The sequence below is a fragment of the Acipenser ruthenus genome, chromosome 10 (assembly GCF_902713425.1).
Source record: "Acipenser ruthenus chromosome 10, fAciRut3.2 maternal haplotype, whole genome shotgun sequence".
Classification (NCBI taxonomy): domain Eukaryota; kingdom Metazoa; phylum Chordata; class Actinopteri; order Acipenseriformes; family Acipenseridae; genus Acipenser; species Acipenser ruthenus.
In genome coordinates, this window is record NC_081198.1 from 42,470,375 (window position 1) to 42,491,862 (window position 21,488).

At 37.1% G+C, this 21,488-nt stretch overlaps 2 protein-coding genes across 8 annotated transcripts in view; one reads left to right on the plus strand and one right to left on the minus strand.

Annotated features, from left to right (window-relative positions):
- LOC117406969 (potassium voltage-gated channel subfamily H member 7-like) overlaps positions 1-16,956 on the plus strand; it is a 61,428-nt gene extending 44,472 nt beyond the window's left edge. For 4 of the 5 annotated variants that reach the window (XM_034011474.3, XM_034011500.3, XM_059032305.1 and 1 more), the window contains 7 exons: positions 362-614; positions 6,531-6,736; positions 7,904-7,991; positions 12,250-12,474; positions 13,075-13,240; positions 14,322-14,502; positions 15,277-16,956. In XM_034011474.3, the coding sequence (XP_033867365.1) occupies positions 362-614; positions 6,531-6,736; positions 7,904-7,991; positions 12,250-12,474; positions 13,075-13,240; positions 14,322-14,502; positions 15,277-15,543 (1,386 nt within the window). In that variant the 3' untranslated portion in view covers positions 15,544-16,956. The remainder of the gene's footprint in view (positions 1-361; positions 615-6,530; positions 6,737-7,903; positions 7,992-12,249; positions 12,475-13,074; positions 13,241-14,321; positions 14,503-15,276) is intronic. The other variant, XM_034011483.3, reaches the window with a different exon arrangement.
- Positions 16,957-17,584: 628 nt separating this feature from the next.
- The window catches only part of LOC117406994 (grancalcin-like), a 9,083-nt gene continuing 5,179 nt past the window's right edge, over positions 17,585-21,488 (minus strand). For all 3 annotated transcript variants that reach the window (XM_059032308.1, XM_034011513.3, XM_059032309.1), the window contains 2 exons: positions 21,067-21,125; positions 17,585-18,644 (listed from right to left, as the gene is read on the minus strand). In XM_059032308.1, coding sequence (XP_058888291.1) covers positions 18,618-18,644; positions 21,067-21,125 — 86 coding nt within the window. In that variant the 3' untranslated portion in view covers positions 17,585-18,617. The remainder of the gene's footprint in view (positions 18,645-21,066; positions 21,126-21,488) is intronic.

The following is a 21,488-nucleotide window of genomic DNA, read 5'->3' on the forward strand; positions in this document are numbered from 1 at the left end:
CAGTAATTAACTATTTGTTATATCATAGCATGTACTGTCTTAGCATTTTGTTTTACATCAAGGCAGTGTTTTATTTTATGATTCCCAATTTATTCTGGTGTGTTGTTAATTAGTAAGGAACGCCAAGGAAGGTACAACATAAATGGCAAACAATTACAAAAACAATGTCATAAATAAATAAATACATTAAGACTCTATCAGCAAATATAATAATTACATTATTCAAATGATTGAAAGTGTATGGTAGTATTTATCGTATGTTATCTGTATGTCTACCTTACATGTATGTTTTTTTTTTCTTTCTGAAACAAATTAAATATAAATTACAAACAACCCTATTTATAAAATCCTTTCTTGTTAGGTCTTAAAGGGATTTCCGGAGTGTCTGCAGGCCGATATTTGCCTTCACCTCAATCAGAATTTGCTTCAGAACTGCAAGGCTTTTAGAGGTGCCACCAAAGGCTGTTTGAGGGCTTTGGCCATGAAGTTTAAAACAACCCATTCACCCCCTGGCGACACGCTGGTCCATGGTGGAGATGTTCTGACTGCACTCTATTTCCTGTCTCGAGGCTCAATTGAAATCCTGAAGGATGACATTGTCGTTGCAATACTAGGTTAGTATTTAATTTGTTCTGTACTGTTGCTAATATTCAGTTAAATCGAGAAATACTGTATTTATTTATTTATTTACAATAGTGACTGGCGATTCTTCATTATAAGTTCATATTAATGTGATTGAATCAATTAGCGATAGTGTCAGTCGATGAAGGCTCTACCATGTGGTAGTTAACCATGAGGGGAGTTATGCATACCAAGCTGAAAGGGGAGGGCGCTAATGAAAGTCAAGGTCAGCTACCACACTGTAGAACCTTCATCGAGATGGCACGATTGCTATTAGAAAACACATTTTCTCATTATTGTCTTTAAAACAACACTTTAACCTAGATTTACCTTGAACTTGTAATGATCCGTCAGATACTGAATGGAGCTATATTACTGAACTGTCAGTCTCAAAATGAAAAAGCCGGTACTTGCATAGATTGGTTTTAAATTTGATTCACAGTTGATGCCATGATGTAGCAGCGGTTATCAACTGTCTAATAGAAACCAGCTAGAGCTGGAAGCTGACTGGCTGATGGTACTGAATCGGGATAAGGTTTGGCATTTCAAAAAAAATTAAAATGGGTGATTCTTGAACTAAGGATGCTAATTTTGTAATGAATTATATTTATAGTTCATGCATAATTATATCTGAATTATGTCACTTATTGTAAGTAAAGGGTTGTTTATTGTGTGATATTCAGCCTTTGGCAGGAACATGCACTAAATATAACAACACACACTATAACTAAAATAACATAAACGGGTCAAACAATGCAATTTAAAAGCATTGGTTCAATGAACGATGGATTTGGCCATGAAGGCCCCAAGAAAAAAAAGGATAGAAGCATGCTGAATTAAATAGATATTTTCAGTTAAAACACATTGATTTCAATGTTCAAGTGTGAGAAAAGCATTTAATGTGGCCCAGAGCTGCTCCTGCTATTCTCTAAGTGCTTCTCGGTTGATTTCTTTTTTTCAATTCTGGCTTTCATGAGAACCCGAGAAAAAGTTGTTTGAACCTCAAATAATTATGATTTTTTTTTTTCAAAAGTGTCCTTGTCATGTACAATAAACCAGAAATTGCATACCACTTATAATGAGCTATGTGTCATTAATGGGGACAGGTGAAATGCTTCCAGTTGAGCCTGTTGAGAATTGCCTTTTCAAATGTAATATTTGCTAATTTGCATAGTCTGACATTCCCTCCGGTACCTACAGTTCTACAACTATTCAAATCTTGATTCAACTTGTCACTTAAAGAGTAGTTGGAAGCTGGTCCCTATCCACACCTAACATTACTGTTATTAGCATTACTGAAGAGGAATGCTTTATGGCTACAAGACTGTATTAATGAATTTCTGAGAGGTAGTAGCTAAATAATAATAATATATTCAAATTGTTATTTAGATACTGAACTCCTTCCTTTTTTTTTCATTGCCTGCATACATCACTTTGTATATTTTGTGACAGACTAAAATAACCATTTTGTAACAGCAGGCAACAATATTGAATATTTATCCAAATACTTATTATCCATTCCTATTAGGCCTGTCACTATGAATCGTGATTATGCCTTTCTTTTCTTAAAATAACTGTTTATTTGCTGGGGTCTGTTACAAGATCTTCAAGATACATTACGAGTAGTGTGTATGTGTACAGGTATGTGTGTGTGTGTGTGTGTGTATAGGGTATATATACTGTATACTTACACACACACACACATATATATATATATATATATATATATATATATATATATATATATATATATATATATATACTGAACAAAAATATAAACGCAACATGCAACAATTTCAAAGATTTTACTGAGTTACAGTTCATATAAGGAAATCAGTCAATTGAAATAAATTCATTAGGCCCTTATCTATGGATTTCACATGACTGGGAATACAGATATGCAACCAAGGACGGTTTACTTGGCGCCATGACCAGGTGCTGCGATGTTTGGCCTTAGCATTGGAAGACAAGCGTAACATGACCAATAAGTTGCCACCTGTTCCATCAAAACATTACACACAAAAGACAACATTCCTCCACCCAGGAGAGCAACCACTAAGAAAAGGTGTTAAAACCAATCCTCGCCCAGGACAACTGGAAGCTGCTAGAGACTGGAAAATGCTGGCAGATGTTGGTCAACGGCTTATTTTTCCACCTGAGATTGCCACCACTAACCTTCGACCAGATATTGTCTTGTGGTCTGGATCAGCACGCCTTGTTCATGTGGTAGAGTTAACAGTGCCACGGGAGGATGCTGTAGATGAGGCGTATGAGAGGAAGAAACTGCGGTATGCTCAACTAGCCACTGAAGCGGAACAGCGAGGATGGAGAGTCCGGGTTTACCCAGTGGAAGTGGGTTGTCGAGGATTTGTGGCACACTCTACAACCCGGTTTCTCAGAGACGTCGGATTCAGTGGCCAAGAGTTGCGTCGCACAGTGAAGAACGTATCTGAAGCAGCAGAGAGGAGCAGAAACTGGCTGTGGTTGAGACGGAAAGATTCTGGCTGGGGATCTCAAGCACAATAGAAAGACAGAAACACTAATGTACAGGTAAGTAAGCTGGGCTGAGTTGAGTGGGGGACGGAGGGGGGTGATGCTGGGACGCCAGAATCACCGTCAAGCCCTCTTGAGGTGTCATTTGCTAGTCGACGAAACACTGAGGATGGAAGGTGCCCACTTGAAGACCCCAGAGATGTACCCTACTTAGCTCAATCCAGACAGTTGTCATGCTGATGCGCTGGGGAGGCCGCACTGTGGTTGATCCCCGCAGCCAGCATCGCAGCCGTTGTGTGTGCTGATGCGCCAGGGAGGCAAAATAAGCTGATCCCTGGAGCCAGCATTACACTTCAGCCATTAACACCAGACAGAAGGATATCTACATCATCATATGGAAGGAAACGTAAATGGATGGAGACACATATGGATCACATTAGTTTACTGTAAAGCTACGTCTTAGTTGGTGGTTATCATGGCGAGAACCGAGTTCAAATCAGCATGAAGTTTTAACATCTACTCTTGTGTAATGGAAATCATCATGTTGGTCACAGATACTTTGAAAAAAAGGGAGAGGCGTGGATCTTTTACATTTGGTGGCAGCGTGTGTGGGCGCCCCTAGGACCCAAAAGAAAATGGATTTTAAAGAGCTGATTGACAAGATTAATCGCAACACCGCTGCTCAGAAAGAGCAGACAAAGAAGTGCAGACAGGAGTTGGGGCTACCGGATCCGGAGCCCACAGAGCTAGACCTGCTGCTCCAGAAATGGGAGGTGGTGCTGCCGTCCCGAGAGCCCAGAGAGGAGAAACCGCCGCTCCCAGAGCCAGAGGGGGAGGAGCTGCCACCGTCCGAGCCAGAGGGGGAGGAGGTAACTCTGAAGGAGCTGGAGAGATCCACAGCTGAGATGGAAGAAACCGTCCATGGGACAACTATAACCCAGACGCTCCACAAAGCTGGGCTTTATGGAAGAGTGGCAAGAAGAAAGCCATTGCTGAAAAAACCCATATCAAATCCAGTTTGGATTTTGCCAAAAGGCATGTGGGAGACACAGCAAACATGTGGGAAAAGGTTCTCTGGTCTGATGAGACCAAAATTGAACTTTGCTTATCACCCTGAGAACACTATCCCCACGGTGAAGCATGGTGGTGGCAGCATCATGTTATGGGGATGCTTTTCATCATCAGGGACTGGGAAACTGGTCAGGATTGAGGGCAAGATGGATGGAGCTAAATACAGGGAAATTCTAGAGGAAAACCTGTTTCAGTCTGCAAGAGAACTGGGACTGGGGCGGAGGTTCACCTTCCAGCAGGACAACAACCCTAAACACACAGCCAAAGCTACACTGGAGTAGTTTAAAAACAAAAACCTGAATGTCTTAGAATGGCCCAGTCAAAGCCCAGACCTCAATCTGATTGGGAATCTGTGGCAAGACTTGAAAATTGCTGTTCAACAACGGTCCCCATCCAACTTGACAGAGCTTGAGCAATTTTGCCAAGAAGAATGGGCAAAAATTGCAGGATCCAGATGTGCAAAGCTGGTAGAGACTTACCCAAAAAGAGTCACAGTTGTAATTGCTGCCAAAGGTGCTTCTACCAAGTATTGACTCAGGGGGATGAATACTTATGCAACCAACAAATGTCTTTTTTTTTTGTTTAATTAACTTCACAATAAAAAATATTTTGCAACATCAAAGTGTTAAGTATGTTGTGTAAATCAAATTGGGTCTAAAATGATTAAACTATAATCCTTGATGTAAGCCTAACCAATACAGTGACAAAATGTATTTTAGAAGCTTCAGCTTTGAGCTGCTTATAAAAAAATTTAAAACAATGGTATGCTAATAATAAATTGCAATACTTAAACATCTAGCAGCCTCAGTCAACAATCTGAATCTGAAAACTTAAACAGATTAAGCCAAAAGACTAGTCATAGAACTAAACCTTTGAATCAAATTTCTACTGGTTTTATTTGGATTCATATCCTCCATTGATAGGATTATATTGGTGATGCCAATCTGTGCATATCGTAGGTGCAGTACATTGAAGATTGATGTTAAAAATGAGTACATAGCCAGAGTCCATGATGAATTGTAGAATGCAACACTGCTAGTTTTATCTTCATGTCACACTATCGCTTTATGGACCCGACCTGAAGGATGACTTCCATATTGTGCAGAGCCTGGAACCTGCTGAGTTCCATGTAAGAGCTACTGAGCACACTGCTTTGCAACAGCCCAGAGAGAGAGAGCGAGAGAGGAAAGATTTATTGAATCACTTTTTTTGTTGTTTAACCTTAAGGTCCTGGTGACATACAGTAAATCTGAAGTCAATGGTCATTTCCATCCATGAGTTATTGACAGTTCCTTTGTATAATGAGGTTATTTTTCAGTGCTGGTGTCTCTCAATGCTGCTAGCATCTAGCAGGTGTGCAAGGCTAAGCCTTACTTAAACTGTTCATTTTTCACAGTATAAACGGTCTTCAGAGAAACTCCTGACATAATAAGGCCACACTGCAGCAAATCTTCAGAAAATCTTCACAACCTTATGTATTCATTCCTGATTATCACACTGCACATAAAATGGATATGGACCAATTCTCCCCCATGTCCACCCAGGCTGAGTTTATCTGGCACCAGAAGGTCGGACAAAGTGTTACAAACAACAATGCGCCAAAAAATGAAGTGATTAAAATTGATTTGTAACAGTCTTTTCTTTCCATCACTGCCACAAATCACACAGAGTTAATTAAAACCTAAAGTAATAAGCCCAAAGTTAATTAAGAAACCTGCATGTTAATTAAACTTACGTATGTGAATTAAGGCTTGTGATGCTTTATTTTTAATTTTGTCGTGCTGTTTTTAAGTGTGAGGGAAGTAAAAAATAAAATAGGTTATATAAGGTTAGCTGGCATAGGCCAGCAAACCTGTGTGCCTGTGTACTGCTTTATATGAAGTAGCTATGGCAGGAGGTAGCCTGGGGGGTTTAGCTCTCTGGGACTGCACTATGCAGGGGGTGATGGCTCTATTTATTTGAACAGCCCATGCTGAAATTGGCAGGCTTGGTTACATTCTGTGTCAAACAAGAATATTCGTAGAAGGTAATTAGCACATGACAGACATCCATATTGTCAGGTCAATGTGAGTCAGCAACAATACTCCAGTACAGCAGCTCCTTTTGTGCTTAATAACCTTTTCCTGATCAGTTTAAAATTACCTTTTTGCTGGCAAAAAATATTTCAGGAAAATAAACTTATGCAATAAACAGCATATATAAAACCAATCAAAATAAAGATGGATGCAGCACGTGTCCTCTGTTTATAGCATGAACATGTATTTTCCTAAATCCAACTTACCACCTTAGTGTTCATTTAATTGTGCCAAAATCCAAAGGTTAACCATGAATGTGTTTGTCCTTAGGGAAAAATGACATATTTGGAGAAATGATCCACCTGTATGCAAAACCTGGAAAGTCCAATGCAGATGTCAGAGCTTTAACGTATTGTGATCTGCATAAAATTCAAAGAGAAGATCTCCTGGAGGTCCTGGATATGTATCCAGAGTTTGCTGATTACTTTTTGACCAATTTGGAGCTAACATTTAACCTAAGAGATGACAATTCCAAGGTATGTCTTCCAGAGTTTGTTTAAGCTATTGAATGCCTTCAGTAAAACACTGATATCTGCAATGTAATCGTGACGTACTGTTTTATTTTTTATCCTGCTACCATTCTGATCCTGAAAGCTTACCAGGGGTTGACATGCTCAGTGCTTGACAGGGGAGACCTACAAATATGGCAAAGGTTTTGCATCACCTAGAATTTTAGGATTATGACGTAATAAAAATAAAAATAAAAGATATGAACATAATTTAGATATTTTATTTAACATCATGTAATCAAAGAAACTACAAAATGATATTGCAAAAGTCTACCGGAAGCCATAATAGTAGGACAGTATTTCATGTTAGATTTCAAATTGTCATATTTTTAAATTGTACAAGTATAGTTATGCTATGTATGGTTGTGTGGTTTCATAAGTAGTTTAGGCTGATGTCTGGTAACCACATGGTAACCAAAGGTCTTTAGCGTCAGTATGTGCATTAATTCTGCCATCTGTTTTCAGTTTTCAGTAAATGGGGGTATTACATTTAGATTGCATTTAGATCAGTGGCATACCCAGGGCCAGACAGTTTATCATAATTATCAGTCTGTATGACCTAAAAACAGATAAATGCAGACAAATGTCAGTATTTAGTTCATTAAAGCTAACAAAAGGCTGCAGAATGACCAGTACTTTGTAAACCCAATTGTATTTCTGTAACGTGTTCCATTGAAAATTACCAAACCAGCTCAAATGGACATCAGTAAAAAATCAATCAATCAATAATAATAATAATAATAATAATAATAATAATAATAATAATAATAATAATATATTTATACATTTATACTGAAATCATGTTTCATGTTTAAAGCGTTTTAAGATACATCATTCACATTATGGTGTTAAAGAATGTGATCCAGTGATCCGTTTCTGAAATATTACAGCTTTAATAATAGAAGAACAAAACACAGTTAAAACAGCCATATGAGCTTTCTGGAAATGAAAGGGCAACTGTCTCAACCCATTTATTACTACAGCATATGGCGTGTGTGGTGTCGGGCAGGGGAAACAGTTACTGAAGATGTTTTTGCAGATCCTGTTACAATATAAATATATCTCATCTTCACAGAACATAAAAGTGTCAATAACATGTAATTTGCATTTTTTTTATTTTTTTATTTTATACAGACTGACTATTCCCAAAGTAACGATTCAGATGAGGAGGATGGTACAGTTCGTAAAAGAAAAATTTCCTTTAAACGCAAAACAGAGAGAGGTAAGTCATTTGTGTGTTTTTTTCACTGAATAGCTAATAAAAAGGGTGCACTTCTATTTTGCATTTGCTATTTTATTGATTTATTTTATGTTTGTATTATTAGATATTTTTTACTTAATTAAACCTGCTAGATGATGATAAGTAGCCATGGAAATAGCACTTTTTGGCAGCCTGAGAAATCCCTTTGACAGCATTTCAAAGACAGCTTCTGAAGGCTCGGTGCTGTTTTTCTAGCTGTAAACAGCTGTTGTTCAGTGGAAGGGGTGACTCATTTAGGCACAGTGAAGGGAAAGATAGAAGCCAGGTTATTCTGGTACAATGCTGACATAGAATATAATAAGCGCACACAGAGTGCCTTTCTGACAATAAAGAACTGCTGTATAATTGTCCTTTTACACATGCTGGATCTTTTTGGAAGGAATATTCTAGTGCAATAAATCCAGTGCACTACTTGGGAAAGGAATGATATATACTACAAGCAGGAGTGTTAAAGAGTAATACAGGAGTTTTTAATGTTTTGGTTTTAAATGCAGTATTTTAGACTCAATAAGAAAATCAAGCATTAGCATACAAGTAAATGCATTGTAGTCATATGTATTCCCTGTACTTAGATACAAACTTCCATTTCTGCTATGGTACAACATTAGTTAAGAAAAATATTGTAGCTACCCTTGAGACAATTCAGGACCCTGGACAGCTCATGTAGGGGATTCCCAACCACCAAACGCTTGGTTAGGAAGCAGAGATTAAAAACTAGCTATATGTTAATGTACTACAGAAGGAAAGAGACTAATTGGATAGACTGCTACTGATAATTCTATTGTCAGCACAAAGACTCATTAACTTAAAATAAATAAAAATAAATAAAAGGAACAAAGCACTCTAGTCGTATAGCAATAGGGGGAGGTTATATTTGGCTTAGCATGTGGCCTTACCTAACACCAGATATATTACAAGCCATTCAAACTAAGGGTATTCCTTGCCCTTCTCAACTTTCATTATTGCTTAAGCCTTTTGTTCTGGTAACAGTAGTAAGCAGAGCACAGACCAATCGTAGTGGCCCCACCTGCACCTCACATGTGGGCTGCTGCTATCAGCATGTGTTTGTGATTTAAAGCTGATCGCAGATTTGGTTATAACAATATATATATATATATATATATATATATATATATATATATATATATATATATATATATATATATAGCAGGAGAATAAGGCCCTCTTTTGTGTTGTAAACTTTCTCAAATAAAATGACATTAGAGACACCCCCTTTTTGGAAATGATGGTTTTACCTTGAGATTATTACACAGGTCAGCACATGTATGTGTGCAGGTATACATGTGGTGTGCTTGGTTGCCGGTTCGACCCAGCCTCTGCCCTATTATACATGTATGACATTTCTGTGTTTTGCAAAGACCTTTTGTTAAAGAAACAGCATTTCAGTGATGGAAAATGTTTAACTTAAGGGGTGAATTAAACTGAAACTCCAAAATCGCAAAAGCTCAGATGATGTAAGCAGCAGTTCTAAACAGTAAGATAATATTCCCTTTCTACAGCAGACAGAAACAAACAACAAAATGCACCCCAGATTAACATTCACTCATGTATGATCCAGTCTGGCACACACACACACGCTAAACAGATGAGTGTAAACGAGAGTTTGTTTTAATTACTGTACCAAAAGCTTTTAGTAATATTAACGAGACAGTGCTTTATCAAAATCTTGCTTATGGCATTATTTGAATGCAAATTGTTTTCCAAACATAATCAGAAACCTAATTTATTTAGCTTTTTTGCTTGGAGTGCTGAAAGGTAATACATTCAGTAAGTTTTTATAGGTAGTCACATCCTGCTCAGAGTTTATTTTACAATAAAATGCATATATAGTGATTAGTAAATAAATTCACAGGGCGTTTGTTGAGGCTGTAAGGATAGAGCAGAGGAAGCAGAAACAAGCTTGTTAGTGGGACAGAGGCAGACAAAGAGAGCTTGGACTTAGGACAGAAGGCGAGCCAATGGCCCTGACTTAGAGGCGGGCTTGGAGGGTCCCGGACTTGAAGTTAGGATAGGAAGAGATCCCAGACCGATGAGCCGCCTTTACGTAGGACTGGGCTTGGTCGAAGGCCCAGAGGATCTGAAAACACATAAAAGGGCTCAGACTCGGCAGAGGTGCCTCTCTGGGTGAAGGAACGGTCCGATGAGTCAAGACTTGAAAGGAGATATAGAAAAAGGGGTTCCCTGACTGATCTGGTGCTGCCCTCCGAAGCCGGGAGCAGAGAGACATCTTGCAGGGATCCTGCAACAAAGAGAGAGGGGTTAGTCTGAGACTCAGCACTGAAAGCGTAAAGCGGGCCACGTCCCGAGGGAAATAGAACAGAGCCTCAGGTGATGAGGTAAGATTAGTGCATGAGCTGCGACAGGATAGTGTGGCCAGGGGTCCCCTCTGACTCACAGAAATCCCACCGTGAGACAAACAGGAGACGCACCAGTGCATAACATAAAATAAATAGCTGGAAAAGACGGGAAAGGAAAGGACATACAAGACAAACTGGAAAGGTTAAAATAGTGTTAGTGTGGCAGTCAAGTAGCCCCCACTCCGGGCATGCTAACTAGTCTTTGATGGGCTATTACTATGTCAGTATGGGATGAACGGATGTATAAATTGATTACTGCAGAGGACCGGTGCCCCATGTTTTGATTAGACAGAGATTGATGTTGGCTTTGAAAGTAGCTGCTGTAGAACCTGACAGGATAAAGAATACGTTGCTCTGAGGCTGCTGCGAAACCTATTCATTTGATCAGGAGCAGTCTATGAGTATATTGTCCAGTGCTGTGTAGGAGGGTGCCTTGACTGAAGCTTTGATAATCATAGGACGTGGTTTCCGTATCCGACATGTGTCTTGCATCGAATGAAATATTAACTTCTGAAGTAAATTGGTCCTGATTTGAAAATACATGATTTCCGCAATGAAAGAGGACCCCTCTAAAATATATAAAGGTTTTATACTGCCATCTAGAGGTTATGATTAGAATAAAACAGTTGACTTAGAACGAGGTTAATAACTCTTGCAATAGGAATATTTATACTAAATGCTCTGATGGTGTAGCTGACTGTATTTGGCACAGGGAGGTAGAATGGGCTGTGAATGCGCAGAGTCTGCAGGGGTTGGCTCACGGACCGCTGAAAATGCAGTTAAGAGGACAGACTACTGGGCTTGATAGAGCAGTGTTGGAAGCGACCTGTTTGTCCATATTAATTGAAGCGATTAAGACGGCGATGGGGTGAATGAGGGGCTTCATGTCTTCAAAAATGTTGATTATGAAGCTGAAGGGTGGGACCTGTTTTGCTGGAAAGGAGGCGGTGCTGCCGTCCTGTGAAGCGAGAGTTTGCGGAAGCACGCTTGAGGAACAGGCAGCATGGTGAAGCAGATATAAAGGTACAATAAGAACGTCATACTATCGCTTCCAGCCAGGATGTTGATATTGTTGTCGTGCAGGGTTAAAAGTTAGGTGAGTGGCCAATCCTTATAAAATAGCTGCTCCTGAGGCTGAGCCTGCTGGTGGTGAAGTTTCGATCTCTGTAATGCCGGGGCAGCAAGTCTGGTTGCTGAGAGAAGTCTGCATTAGAAGTAGACGGTACTGATTGCAGGCAAGGAGTAAAGAGAGATTCAGCAGACAAAGCTTTGTGATAGATTTAAATAGAGCTAAGGCAAGGCAATCACAAAGGGAAAGATGATGTCTTGTCGGCGGACCTTTGAAAGTTTAGCGGAGGGCCAGTTTTTTCTAATGAAAACACGGAGAAAGTTGAGTAATGGAGCTGCACTTTGAACGGTGCTGTTGCTGGGCTGGAGACTGGATGGAGCAGGAAAAACTAACGTTGGAGCTCCTGCGGCCGAATAGAGAAGCTGAATGATGAGAAGAATCACCGCAGCAGGTAGGAAAATGATTGATAATATACTGGCAGCGCTGTGCACAGAAGTGACCTGCAGTGAAAGGAGTGAGGCAACGAAGTTTAGATATAGCGACGTTAAGCTGAAGCATTAATATCGGCGTCTGAGCGTTTGCTACAAAACGAAAACACTAGACAGGGGAAATGCGTAAGACTGTGCTTTAAACAGAGAGTTAATAATGATATACATTAATTAAGCAGCCTCAACAACCCGCCCCCTGAATCTCGCACAAATGCTAACATGTACTGAGATTTAAGTCCAATCTGAACTTTCTGTACACCCTGATGATTATTTCCTTTCTGCAGTGGTGAGCGGTGAAGATAAGGATGGTGACACAACAAAAGAGAACCCAACATATTTCCAATGTTCAAATAAAGATTCAGAAGAGAGGAAAGACAGCTCATTATCTTTTTCAACCACTGTGGAAGAAGAAACAAAGCCATTATGTTCTGGTATCATTGGCTATCCTGCATTCGTTCATCCAGTTGAGATCCAGACCAAAAGCAGACTTGAAAAACATTCTTACAAAGGTAATATCCTGTACCTACATTTATAAAGTTGCTGGAAGAACTGTAGCTTGTAGTTTTGAAGCAAGGCAAGTAAAAATGATACCCAAATGTTGCTCAGTTTGGAATATTATACTGTTTATTGCCTTTTTTAAAAGCATGCCTTCATTAATAAACACATAGGGGTGTTTGTTGAGTGTTGAAGTCTGTATTTTGTTTTAGTTTATTCCAGAAAATTGGAGTATTAGTGGGCTATGCAATGTAGGTGTGGATGATGACTTTTTCCAGGAATGCCCTGGCAATTGATTTCAATTGCACAATAACCTTAAAATCAATCAATTGAGCTTTAACCTCTCCTGTAATAGACTGGGCTTGCTCGTTTTGGTCATTTGACCTTTTATATAAGAGCTGAGATTGTGACCCTTATTACTGGAGTCTGGGGAAAAAAAAAAGGCAATATACTGTGCTATACCAGCATACCAATGTAGGATTTATCTTCCTCCAATCTTATCTTTTGTAATTGTGTTGATTAATAATGATGCCCTCTATACAAATGGTTCTGGGTGTACAAAACGAAAAGTCTCGGGTTACATGTTCCATTTGGTGTAATCTCCTTTGTTACAGATCTCAGAGCTGGAGAATGGGAGAGAAAAAAACCAAAGGAATATCCTGATGAGTCAGCACAATCTGCATTATCTCAAGTTGCAAGAGGTCTCTCAGAAACTGAAAGTGACATTATGTATGGGGAAGTGGAACACAGATTAGACTTGCTTCAGGAACAGCTAAATAGGTAATGGAAAACTTAAACTCAGTAACAATACAAGCTTCATGTTGTCAAGATTAAGGGGTAATACTGATTCGACTGCATCTTATTTTTTCTTCTCTGATCATACTTTTGTAGTTTGGATATTGGATTGGATACAAGAAAACAAGTGTATTGTAAAACTAACAACAAACAATGTTATTGCAAATGCAGTTCAATTGTTGTTCTAAAACCGTTGCCATTATTTTAGTCCTACATTTGTCTTGGCTCTTCACATTTTTGGTGTTACCTAAGGTAAGATCTAGATCTATAATTAGATTTTAAGAACACATGTTTGTTATTTAGGGATTTAGAAACAGCCCCGGCAGTGAGGGACACACAGGCCATCTGTTCTGTTCTTTGTGAGCAGATCGCACAATCTGTTAAATAATGAGAGCAACAGCTCCACCTGCTGTTGTTTTCTACTAAATCACTGACATGAAAAAGAGAATGTGGAATTTGAGTCTAGTACTATACTACTTGATGTTAAAGAAAATGTCTCCATTAGCTTGTGTAACACAGGCAGTCTTGTGTGTTACTGCCATTATGGGTTCTGTCCTGTCCCCTGTTGGCGAGATGAGACGAGGTTAAAAGCTCTGTTATTATTTTATTTTTATTTTTGTACTTTTAAATTTTGAGGAGGCACTACCTCCCTTACCTCCGATAAGGAGCCTCCACTGGTGGGCACATATTCACTCTCCACGTGAAATGACCAGGGAAGTGCAAGACTACCTGAAAGTATGGTTTGCAAACAGAGATCTATCTAACTTAATGTAATGCATATGTTCAGCAACATTAAATAATCAACATAAACTAATGTACCTTTGCTGGAAAAATGTACGCAATATTTCTCCAGCTCCCTGTGCTTCTGTAGAAGTCAGCTAGTTTGGGATCATTAAGGCATTTTAGCAGTTGATGCAATTCCCCAAGGAAGGCTTTATCATGCCAACACATTTAACAAAAAGCACATAACCCCTGCTGCTTTTTTAAAGTATTTACTTTTTCTTCTACCTAGTTGCATCATTTTGTTAGCTACAGTACAACCACTTTTTCTTTTTTACTTTACCAGGCTGGAATCACAGATGACGACTGACATGCAAACAATTCTTCAGATACTGCAGCGGCAATCCACATTAGGGCCCCCTGCTTACAGCACAGTCACTGCCAGTTCAGAGTATCAGAGACCAGCCATTCGAGTTCAGCCTGTTGCAGCAATAAAAACAGACAGGAGCTTCAGCACATCATCACAGGTAACATAATGTAATATAATAAACCCTTAAAAAATATTCAACATAGCCCACTAAAATCATACGAGTAGACATTTATTTACCAAGCCTAAACCTTCATATGCCGAACGGAATTTAAGATTAACTAAGTCAGTCATTTAAGTAACTAAACTATGAATGTGTATCTCTCTAGCATGCTCAGTATGTTTTGATTTTGACTCAAGATTCGAATGGTTTTATGAAGCTGTGAAAGTCAATGCTTAGATGTTTACCAGTATAACCTGTATTATATGACAAGTGGAAACTTTCGCAGGGATTCAAAATGCTGTCATCCAGCGATAAAGCATTATGGTGCCGGTTGAATAAACAACTGTCCATTGACAGCATACCAACAGTAGGTAGCCTGATGCTGAGCAGAAATTAGTTTAGGAACTTAAAATGAGGAGGGTCCAAAGCACATGTCATATTCTCAGAAGATAATTTAGCTTCCTTATTGCAACAGGAACATGACCAAACAACTCAATATCATCAACTAGAGGATGGAGCAAGTGCACTTGGTTAGAACAGTGTCCCTTGCTAGTATTACATCCTCAACTTCAATTTGACTTGTATCCACTAGGAAGATTGTTATAACCTTGTACACTCAATGCACCCTGTAGTTATCTGTTAATTAACACCCTGTGTCCCCTGTGGCCATGTCTGAATATATTATCACTTAAATTATTTAACAAAAATAACAAATTATGCACAAAATAAAGCATGTTTTGATTTCCTAGTTTCCTTTGTTTGTTTTTTCAGAGTCCCGAATTTTTAGACTTGGAAAAGCCCGCTCTAAAATCCAAAGAATCCTTATCCAGCGGGGTGCACCTGAACACAGCATCTGAAGATAATTTAGCTTCCTTTTTGGAACATGAACGTGACCAAACAAGTCCATTTCATCAACAGCAATCCAAATCTGTTCTTCTACCAAGTAGACATCCTTCCCTACCAGATTCTTCTCTAAGTACCATAGGAATGTTGGGCCTGCATAGGCACGTTTCAGATCCTGGTCTTCCTGGGAAATAGTCTCAACCCAAATGACCTGTTCTGCCATTATTGTGACTGTTCATATTCTTTACAAATCAAAATCCTCTTATGTTTGACTCAGGGGTCTACAAGAATAATGTCATATGCAAGAATGCTGTAGATTTTCCTAACCATAACCTATAAAGTTATTGTTCATTTTATATTTTTTATGAAACACTGCCAGCTGAACAAGGCACCTTACATGCTTGTTTCAAAACAGAAGTGCATGCAGGGAACTGTTTTATGTTGCATGATGATTTGAATCCAATTACTTATTTAATGGAGAGTCTGTTTTGATGTTTGCATGTTTTCTAGGTAAAGCGCACTGCTTTTTAAAGTTGTACAGAACATAAATTACTTGAACCAAACTTTATTAAAAGCACACGTCGAAATGAAAGATACCCCAAGTATTTTGCAGTGTGCTTTTTAATCCAGTTCATGTTTTTAATGTGGCTGAAAAATAAAAATGAGGGAAAAAAACCTTCGAATTTCATATTAGAAGTATTTTAAATTTACAGCCACTGATGAGGCACGCAAGTCACTGATGCAATAACATTCCTAAAACTTGATTCAAAAGTCATCATTCCCATGAAATTACATTTTATCTATAACCACTGAAGTGAAAATAATTTTACTTAGAATGAAGTTGCACCAATATACAGTACAACTGATTCCATGAACATTGAAGGTCATCCAAAACTGTGAGAGAAAGAGAGATTGATTTATTTATTTGTAAACTGGGTCTGTTAACAGGGAAGGAAGAAATAGAATTTTTTTTTAAAAACTTTGACCCATGGTTATATACAATTTTTGTCTCCCATGTTTCAGCGATTAATAATATAAATGACATTTCTCAATAGTGATAAATGCACATCACATATAGGTCTTATGACTTCTGTATTGCTAAACCAGATGTGCACATATCATTGTAATATTTCTGAAATGACACTGAGTAAAAATGTGTGTTGGGGGTTACATTAAGAGGTGGCACTTTGATAGGAGTCTGTATCTCCATATTTCAACATTATCTCTGTGATTAGCAGCAATTGTTCCAGTTCACATTTTTAAAACAATCAAATTCCTCTTCATAACCAGTGCTTAGAAAAACAAAACAAAAAATCATGTCACTCTAACTTAAACCCATCGACCTCATTCATAATACCACTAGCAACTATTTACAAAACTGTTCTTGACAGAAAAACAATAAATACATTAAGGTAAATAGCCTTTGTGAAATACTTTTGCAGTACTATCCAGTAGGCAAAATGTATAACTAAAATTGACTAAAGAAACTAAACAAAAACATTATAACAAAAGTAGCATGTTTAACTCTTGGTGTGATTTGTACCAGTAAAAAAATAAGTGTGTAGGTATATATATATATATATATATATATATATATATATATATATATATATATATATATATATATTTTATTACTGAAATTCAAAACATTTTGTTCCTTAGCTTTCCCTTTAGAACACAACTTGAAGTGTATAGCAGAACAGGTATGTTTGTTTTTATGAGGTTTTATAGGGTACTGTAATATTAAACAATGTCTATACATCTAGTAATCTCATTTACAGTACATTTCATCACTTTGCATGCACTCGTTTTAGGGCTTCCTGTGTGAAAGAATATGCTCTGTATTTATTCATAGCATTTTTCTGTGTAACAATTCAACATTTCAGCTTGCATATTTTTCACAAACTCTTTGCAAATATTGTATAAATATAATGTGATAAAGTACCTTTCAGAAAAGAAAACGGATAACAGTTTTTTTGTTTTGTTTTGGGTTTTTTTAAAGATTGTAAAGTATTTGTTTGATGACTTTAATAGATGTGATTTTTCTAATGTTATATTTGAGCCATTGGTTTAGAAATAATTGTCATATAACAAAATGTATGGCTGTCTTTGAAGCTGTACGTGGAACATACTGAATTATGTATTTCAAAACTGTACTGTTTGTAAGCCCTGGCTTATTATATAAAAACAATGCACAGATTACAAAAAATAAAAATAAACATTAAGAACAAAATGCTACAGGTCTGGTACCAGTACCACCACTTTAATAAGGGAGTCTTAATTCCATAAAAAATACATACCATGCTCTAAAAAAAGTTAAATAAAATAACACACATTACAAATTCATCACGATCAGGAGAGCGGTATACATTTAGATTTGCCTATTTTTGCACAAGTAGTATTGGGAAAATTTCGCTTTGTAGTGCATTAGACAGTTGTTTTTAAGCATTTATAAAGTCTGCCACTATATAATACATTTTATACAATGCAACACTTTGCAGCTGATTATTTGAATGTTTACATTCCTAAAAACATTGTGTATATGAACATTTTTGATCAGTTGTACAAATAAAAAAATAATGTATATAAAAATCATGTTTTATTCGTGTTGTCTAAAACCAGAAAAAATATTCTAACACAGACAAGTCAATACATACTCAGTAAACAATGTAATTAGCATTTTATTAAACTTGGCAATCATGAACATTTGTCACTGTTACACATACTTATTAGCAAGAAATACAGCCAAAATAAACAAAATTAACAGTGTAGCTGTTATTACATTGTAGACAGTTCACACACACATATATATATATATATATATATATATATAATTGTAGCCACATAAGAAGTTTGCTTTTTAACACTGGTGCTAAAGCATCTTCCTCTAACTATCCCAAAAGGATGAATTGCACATGACTATTACATCAGCAATCACAAAGGAATCTTAACACAGAACACTCTGTTTAATCACGTCACATTACAAATTAGCCAGCCTCTTACACAAATCTCAGTTAAACATGCCTGATATATTCTGAACTGTGGGTTATGTATAAAATACAAAACAAGAAAATGGTACAAATGGCCTTTACAGTTTTTATATTTTAAAGAAAAAAAGTATAGTTTTCCCTTGCTGATATTTTAAAACACAAACAGTGTTCAAATTGCACCATGTTCAGGTAGTCCAATGCCCTGGGGTAGCTGGTACACTCAGATTTAACAATCCTGCTTCAATGGCATGGTCATCAATGATCTGCTTTAACTGGTATTCAGATTGCCATTGTACACATTATAAACTGCATAGAAAAACAAATATGTTAAAAACATTATTAAACTTCATCAAGATAAATCATAGAATACAGCTGTGTACCATACATGTCACAGCATTTGTTCTCCTTCATGGATACAATATGATAGGACTGCTACGATTGAATCAAAAATCGATTCCATTCCTCATTATATACATTGATATAAATACTGTATAACTGATTAAATAATTACATTTTTGTAACACGCATAGTTAAAAGCATTATTTAAGTTTATCAACGAAACTGCACCGAACGCCCTGCCTTGCTATTTACGGTATTTCTGCCAGACAAGCAGTGGGCGTGCTCTTCTTCTTTTCCTGATCTGATTTGCTGGTCCCATCCTACCAGTGAATCAGTTTTAAAAATGCTTTGTGAAGTACATGTGCGCTTTCTATGTATTCGATGTAAACAAAAAGCATGCTGCCTTGTTCCAGTGGGCAAACAACATGTAAATAAATTATGCACATTGAAAACTGACTGTACATAGTTTGCACTTCTTTGTTGTTTCAAAATGAACTGTTAAACCTGGGAATAATAATGTTTTTGTATGTTTTTTTTACAATGTATTTTTCCAACTGGGCTGTGTGCTCCGTCTTCGTTTCCTGATTGATGACCACATCTAGTCGTTGTAAATACAAATCAGTGCTGCCCACAGCTGATAAAACAAATGATGTGCACTTGAGGAGATTTTTGGAAATCGGGTATGAACCGGGTATCTGTCATTGGAACCAGTTATTTTGAGCACAATTCCAGTTCCCAAACTATTTAGAAAAACGTGTCTATGTCAATGTGTGAGCAGAAGGAGGGGGGTTGGCATCTTATATACATATTAAACAAGCACTACTGCTACAGTTCCCCATCAGCATAAAAACATTAGAAAGACCACAACAATCGCAGAGCAAAAAGTAAGTAAAACTAAACTCATTGCAGCCGCGATCAGATAGTAGTCCAAAACAAGGACAACAAAACGCAAATATATATTCCCGCTAAGTGCATGTTTTGGGGGGGGGGGGGGGCTTCTAAGTATGAGCATGTCCATTATAGTTATCAAATGTATTTTTGACTGAAATATTGCAAGTCTTTGAGACTTAATTTTTTGTTTTTTAATAATCAGTTTTATTAAAAACGTAACAGTACTCATTGGAACCGGATCCTTGATATTTGTATCCGGTTCGCTGGTTCCAAAGCAGGAACTGGGTACCCGGTTTCAAAGGAACCGGTTTGCACATCTGTAGATAAAACATTTTTATGCCGGTACTACTACTACACTATCACGTGGAAAGCTATACTACAGTTATTTATCCTTCGCATTCAATTGTTGTGCACAAGCTTTTACTTAACAGCAATGATGTTAAAATAATCACGTCTCAAAGTGAGGGGGGCGAAAAATTATATGGGTGGTACAATCATCAATATTTATTCGAACGGTTATATTTTGTGTGCCCAATTAATCAATTGCTGTTTGGAGGCTTAACTGACAGCGCTACAATGTGAGTTTGACATTTAGATGGATGGACAGGTTCCTCTGGGTCTTAACAGTCTAAACAACTAGTGCTAAAGCATGTTCTAACCAAGTTTAATTACAATTGGATACATGCTTAAAATTAATTTTTAGGCTCCTTTATGCATTCCATATTATAATAATTACTTGTGGTAACAAACACCAGAACTAATATTAAAACAAATGGAGATGCTGTTTTCTAGATTTAAGTTAATAACCAAAGGTGAGAGAATCATGAAGACAGTGGCACTATTCACAAAATGTAACACACAGGTTATTTAATGTTTTTTTCAAAATCAGTTTTTATAAAAAAAATAATAATAATAAATAAATAAAGTTTGATATCTCTGAAACTGTTCTGGACTATTGATGGTTTCATTAACAGTAAAGAATCATCGCTCTCCAATTTATTCAAAAAACAAACTTTGAAAAAACATTTCAACAACTTTCGAGTTAAAGCTTTGTGAATAGAGCCCAGTATCCCAGAGTGTATGGTCTGTATCACTGAGATATCAGAGTTTGAAATAGTAGTGCAGTAAAACAGAAAAAACTTACAGCATACATAACGGGTCAAGTTAATTTATTTTTTTGACATTTTTGTCTTCCTTAAACACTGCAAATATCAAGTCACTTTTTCAAATGATTGATGAGATTCTTTAATAAGTAACATTTTAACTGTTTATGAAATATGGGCTTTTAGTTACCTTGTAAAAGTCCATTCAGATTAGTAAAGGATTTATGGAGTGTTGGAAATAACAGAATGTCTATATTTATGGACTCACTGTACTTGAATACAAGCCATCTCTCTAGAGCTACAGATTATCTCAGTGATGTGCTAAACATGTCCTAACTAATAACTGGATTATATTTATAACATTTCTTCCAAATGTTAATAAAAACATTACTTACATCATCGTAGGGAAAGTTTACAACTCCTTGTTGCATATTATCTCTCCTCTTAAAAGTTTCTGAAGAAAACCAACACACATTTTTTTTTTTTTTTTTTAAATGCAAAATAGGTTTAACAGGTACAATACGGTTAGTACTACTTAATTATGGATCCAATAGCCCACTGCATTGCCAAAATGTAACTGCTGTTGAAATACTGTATATTGTCAAAACTACTTAGGAATCATAATATTTCAGAACAGATCAAGTACCAAATGCACTGGTTGTGACAAATAAAAGTAGGATAATTCATTCCTCAAAATATTGTTGTCAAAAGATGGCCACCTTTCAAATTCAAAATTTAAATCGGACAGAAATGTATTGCAGTTGAGGCTTTACCTTTGACTAATAGCATTTTTGGTAGTTTTATTGCAAGCATCTTC